Genomic DNA, 5000 nt, shown 5'->3' with positions numbered 1-5000 from the left:
CAAGCAAGAACTAGTTTACCAGTAGAGTGGTTAACGAATGAAACTGACTTAGTAACCATGTAGTGAACGCTGAAACTATTGGTTGTTTTAAGAATAGGTTAGAAAACTTTATTGACGGTGACGATAATTGGTAATGGACATGAAACTGCCTAGTAAAGGAAAAGTGCGTATAAGCATATCAGGCAAGAACTGGTTTACCGATAGAGTAATTAACGAATGAAATAGACTTAGTAACCATGTAGTGAGCGCTGAAACGATTGATTGTTTTAAGAAAAGGTTAGATAACTTTATTTATGGTGATGATAGGTGGTAATGGACATGGAACAGCCAAGTGTAGAACTTTGGTCTCTTGCAGTCTCCCCCCCCCCCCCCAATGTTCTCATGCTCTTATTTGTTGAAAGTACAGGGTTGGAAGGATGAGACTGCGGTAGCGGGAGATACCAGTAAAATGTGATTGGGAGAGATGATCGGGGTATATAAATAGAGGAGACACAGAGAGCATTAAAAGAAATAAAAACTGGTTAGGTACCTAGGTTCGATGTTCACCACGTGGAATATCTGGCGAGAATAGGAGTACCTATAGTGGGATGGTTGGTGAGACTATTTAATGTGTGCCTAAAGGAGGGAAGGGGTCTAATGGACCAGAAGAGTGCATGTATAGTTCCGCTAAACCATAAAAAATAGACAAATACAAATTTGGTAGTTTTAGAAATGCCAGTCTGTTAAATGTAGTTAGTAAGGCATATAGGAGGGAGTTAACTGAAAGGATTAGGGGGGAAGACAAGAAGAGTAGTTGGGGAAGAGCAGATTTGCAGTATGAAATTAAGAAGCTGGGTAGATCATATTTTCTTTGTAAGACAGATACACAAATATGATTAATATTATTACTATTATCATTATTACTGTTATTACTACTGTTATTATTATTATTAATATTATTACTATTATCATTATTACTGTTATTACTACTGTTATTATTATTATTATTATTATTATTATTATTATTATTATTATTATTATTATTATTATTATTATTATTATTATTATTATTATTATTATTATTATTATCATTTTGACTAAGGATAAGGATATCCTTAGGGCTTTCATGGATTTGTAGAAGGCATACGACAAGGTTGACAGCGAGGCGTCATGGGGACTCTGTTGAGGGTGGTTTAGATATTTTATGTGAATAGTAGAGCTTGTGTAAGGACAGGGAATAGAGAACGTAAATGGTTTGAGGTGAAGGTGGAACTGTGCAAAGGTTGAGTAGTTTAAGCATGGTCAATGTACATATGGATGGGGTGATGAGGGAGGTAAACGAAAAAATTCTAGACAGTGGTTAGAACTTAGCAATTGAGAGTGCAAGAAAGTGTAAGGTGAGTCAGTTGTTGTTTGAGGATAACATTGCGTAGGATATACAGAAGAATTAGAGGTGGACTTTGGAAGGGTATATACGAGGAGGACGTTGAAAGTGGATTTGAGCAAATGTGAAAAGATGAGATGTACAAGGCGGTGGATCTGAAATAAGGTTGGGAAGGGATTAAATCAGTTTTTCTTCAAATTTTTGAGTCCCGATACTCCAAATTTCAACTCCAAGACAACCTGATACCCACTCTCCGATATTAGCCAACTGCTCTCGACTTTTAACCTTTAATTTACTCTAAAAAGAGAAAACAGAATGGCTATGAACAAAGAGCTAAATTCAAGTGACTTTTTATTCTTACATACATATACCAAGGCTTTTTCCCCCTTCCAAGGGAGGTAGCCAAAAAGGGAAAGGCATAAAAACACTCCCACCCATTCCATCCCTAAATACACTCCACACCCCTCCCACCCTTCCTCTCATCTGAGCACCTCCTGGATGACGGGTCATCCCTGCACCCTGCCCACCGCCCTGGGTCAGAAGCAGTGTCGCAAGACACAGTACATCCACAGCAAGGCCGCTTCATTTAATCGGCGACCCCCCCTCTCCGTCCCCCTTTGCATATAAGGCGAGGACGGGGAGAAATCCCTTCGGGCTGCGTCAAAATTTACTCACACATACTACCCCACCCCCCCGCCCATTCCTCCTCATGCAGTCACAACATCATCCACATACAACCATTCTCCACTCACCTCTGTCTTCCGTCCTCCCTTCCTTCCTCAACAGACATTCCCCTCTTCCCCAAAGCCCCCTTCACCCCATCCATCCACCTCATCCTAGGACGTCCCCTCATGTTCACTCCCTCCACATCTGCCTTCCATACCTCTTTTACTAGTCTTTCTTCACTCATTCTTTCCATGTGTCCAAACCATCCTAATATTCTTTCATCAACCCTATCTCCCAAATCCTTTTTCACCCCTGTTCTCCTCCTCACCTCCTCATTTCTCACTCTATCTAGCCTAGTAACCTCCACCATACTTCTCAGACACCTCATCTCAAACACATTCAAACTCCTTCTCTCTTCTTCTCTTATGTTCCACGTTTCTGCCCTATACAGTGCTGTTGGCACAATCACTCCTTCATACAGTCTCCTCTTCGCATCCATTCCCAAATGTCTATTTCTCATTACACTCTTTAAACCACCAAGGCATTTACTCGCTTCTCTCAATCTACATTCTACCTCCACCTTCACTCCACCTTTTCCTGCTACACTTGCACCCAAGTATCTAAAACTATCCACTTCCTCCAGTCGCTCTCCCTTAATGTTCACTTCCAGTCTACTGCCACTTTCACCCCTTGTACATCTCATCACCTTACTTTTACCCACATTTATCTTTAGCTTTCTTCTATCACATACTCTCCCAAACTCTGCCACCAGCTTCCTCAATCCCTCCTCTGACCCTGCCACAAGCGCAGTGTCGTCCGCAAACAACAGCTGGCTCACCTCCCACTTTTCTCCATTTTCTTTAACCATCTCCAATCCCTGACTCACTACCCTAGCATTCACCTCTCGCACCACCCCATCCATGTATAAGTTGAACAGCCAGGGCGACATAACGCATCCTTGACGAAGTCCCACCTTTACTTCAAACCACTCACTCTCTCCATTTCTAATCCTAACACATGCTCTACTACTCACATAAAAACTCTTGACAGCTCCCAAAAGCTTTCCTCCTATCCCATAAATCTACATAACCTCCCACAGTGCCTTTCTGTCTACCCTATCATAAGCCTTTTCCAGATCCATAAAAGCCCAAAAAACATCCTTCCCCTTTCCTATAGCTTTCTCACATATCTGTCTTACCACAAAGATCTGATCTACACAACCTCTACCCGTCCTAAATCCACACTGTTCCTCACCAATTACTCCTTCTGTTCCTCTCCTAATCCTCTCAATTAAGATTCTCCCATAAGCCTTCCCTACTACACTCAACAGGCTAATCCCTCTGAAATTACTACATTCACACTTGTCCCCTTTTCCCTTGTAAAGAGGAACTATACAGGCACTACTCCAGTCCTCCGGTACTCTACCCTCTCTCCAGCAAACATTAAATAACCTCACCAACCAGTCCACCATCACTAAACCTCCCTTTTTCAGACATTCTGCATGACATCCATCCAGACCAGGTGCCTTACCTGCTTTCATCATCTTTACAACTGCCTTCACCTCATCCTTCCTTATTTCTCCTCCATTCTCCTCACTCATCACTCTCATTTTCTTCGTATTTCCCACTGCAGCTATCTTTCCTTCCCTATCCTCCTTCACATTCAGCAACTCCCTAAAATATTCTGCCCATCTTCCCCTCACTGCCATCTCTTCCATTATCAACTCTCCATCTGTACCTTTTACCTTTTCTTCCCTACTTGATTCGCCTCCTCTTCCTCTCTTAATTTCTTTCCAAAACATCTTTTTATTACTTTCAAAATTTTCTGTCATACTCCTACCCCAATTCACATCTGCTCTCCTCTTTGCCTCCTTTACCTTTTGCTTTACTTCTCTTTTCTTTTCTTTGTACGTCTCATATGACTCCCCTGTCCTCTTTTGTAACCAATCTATGAATGCTCGCTTCTTCTCTTCTACAACCTTCTTTGTTTCCTCATCCCACCATTCACTACCCTTTCTTCTATTTCCCCCTGTCCTACTTGTTCCACACACCATCCTTGCACACTTTAAGACTCCCTCCTTGAACCATCCCCATTCCTCCTCCACACCCATCTCTGCTCTATCCTTTACTCCCTCCCACTCCTCCTTCAGCTTCTTTTCGTACTCCTTCTCCTTTTCCTTTTCATTCAAGGAGTTCACTCTAAGAACCTCCCTACCTTTTGTCCCTTTCCTCCTTCTCCATCTATCCTCCACTCTCAGCTTACCTTCCACCAAAAAATGATCTGATATTCCCCCACCCTCTCCCCTTAGCACATGTACATCCTTAACTCTTCCTATCATAATCCTATTTACCACTACATAATCCATTAGCGCTCTATCTACCACCCTTCCCTCCACCACCCTCTCCCATGTGTACTTATGCTTGACTTTCTTCCGAAACACTGTATTTGCTATCATCAACTCTCTTTCTAGACACATTTCCACCATCAACTCTCCACTACGATTCTTTCCTGTGTTTTTATTCTTACCTTTAGTAAATGAGTAGAGTATAATTCTTACACAAAATCATTAAGTTAGTCATTTTCGAGGGTGCCTTTAGTGCAAGGGCTCTCAGCCTTCCTTGGCCCATGCACCCCTTTCACCATCAAGTATACCCCCATAAGGGTATTGAGGCACTACTTCAAGAACACCTGGGCTAAAGGAAGTTAGTTGGTGTCACACGTAGTAGGGAATGGAGAGGCATAGGTCGAGATGAATTGTATATGGAAATGGGATGACTGATGGTTTTCGAAAATAGGCAGCTTAGCTCTCCATCTTGCAGGACCACCACATACCCATCATTGGTCCCTTTGAAGAAGAATAAAACCAAAGTGACTTTCAAGTTGAAAGTTTAAATCAAAACAATTGGAATCATTAGTCAGTGTGTTGCAAAAGTTGAAAAAATAATAATTTAGGCCAGATGCTCAAAGTGAC

At 41.9% G+C, this 5000-nt stretch overlaps 2 protein-coding genes across 6 annotated transcripts in view; one reads left to right on the top strand and one right to left on the bottom strand.

Annotated features, from left to right (window-relative positions):
* Positions 1 to 5000, bottom strand: part of LOC143028138 (SET domain-containing protein SmydA-8-like) — an 84229-nt gene that overhangs the window by 48321 nt on the left and 30908 nt on the right. The gene's annotated exons all lie outside the window — the stretch shown is intronic.
* LOC143027884 (uncharacterized) overlaps positions 1 to 5000 on the top strand; it is a 13096-nt gene that overhangs the window by 221 nt on the left and 7875 nt on the right. Inside the window, exon 2 of the mRNA XM_076189532.1 lies at positions 4616 to 4731. Within this exon, the coding sequence (XP_076045647.1) occupies positions 4616 to 4731 (116 nt within the window). The remainder of the gene's footprint in view (positions 1 to 4615; positions 4732 to 5000) is intronic.

The sequence above is a fragment of the Oratosquilla oratoria genome, chromosome 9 (assembly GCF_046742065.1).
Source record: "Oratosquilla oratoria isolate Oo_2021 chromosome 9, ASM4674206v1, whole genome shotgun sequence".
In the NCBI taxonomy this organism is placed as follows: domain Eukaryota; kingdom Metazoa; phylum Arthropoda; class Malacostraca; order Stomatopoda; family Squillidae; genus Oratosquilla; species Oratosquilla oratoria.
The sequence above is the reverse complement of the archived record's forward strand: the minus strand, read 5'-3'. Positions and strand labels throughout refer to the sequence as shown.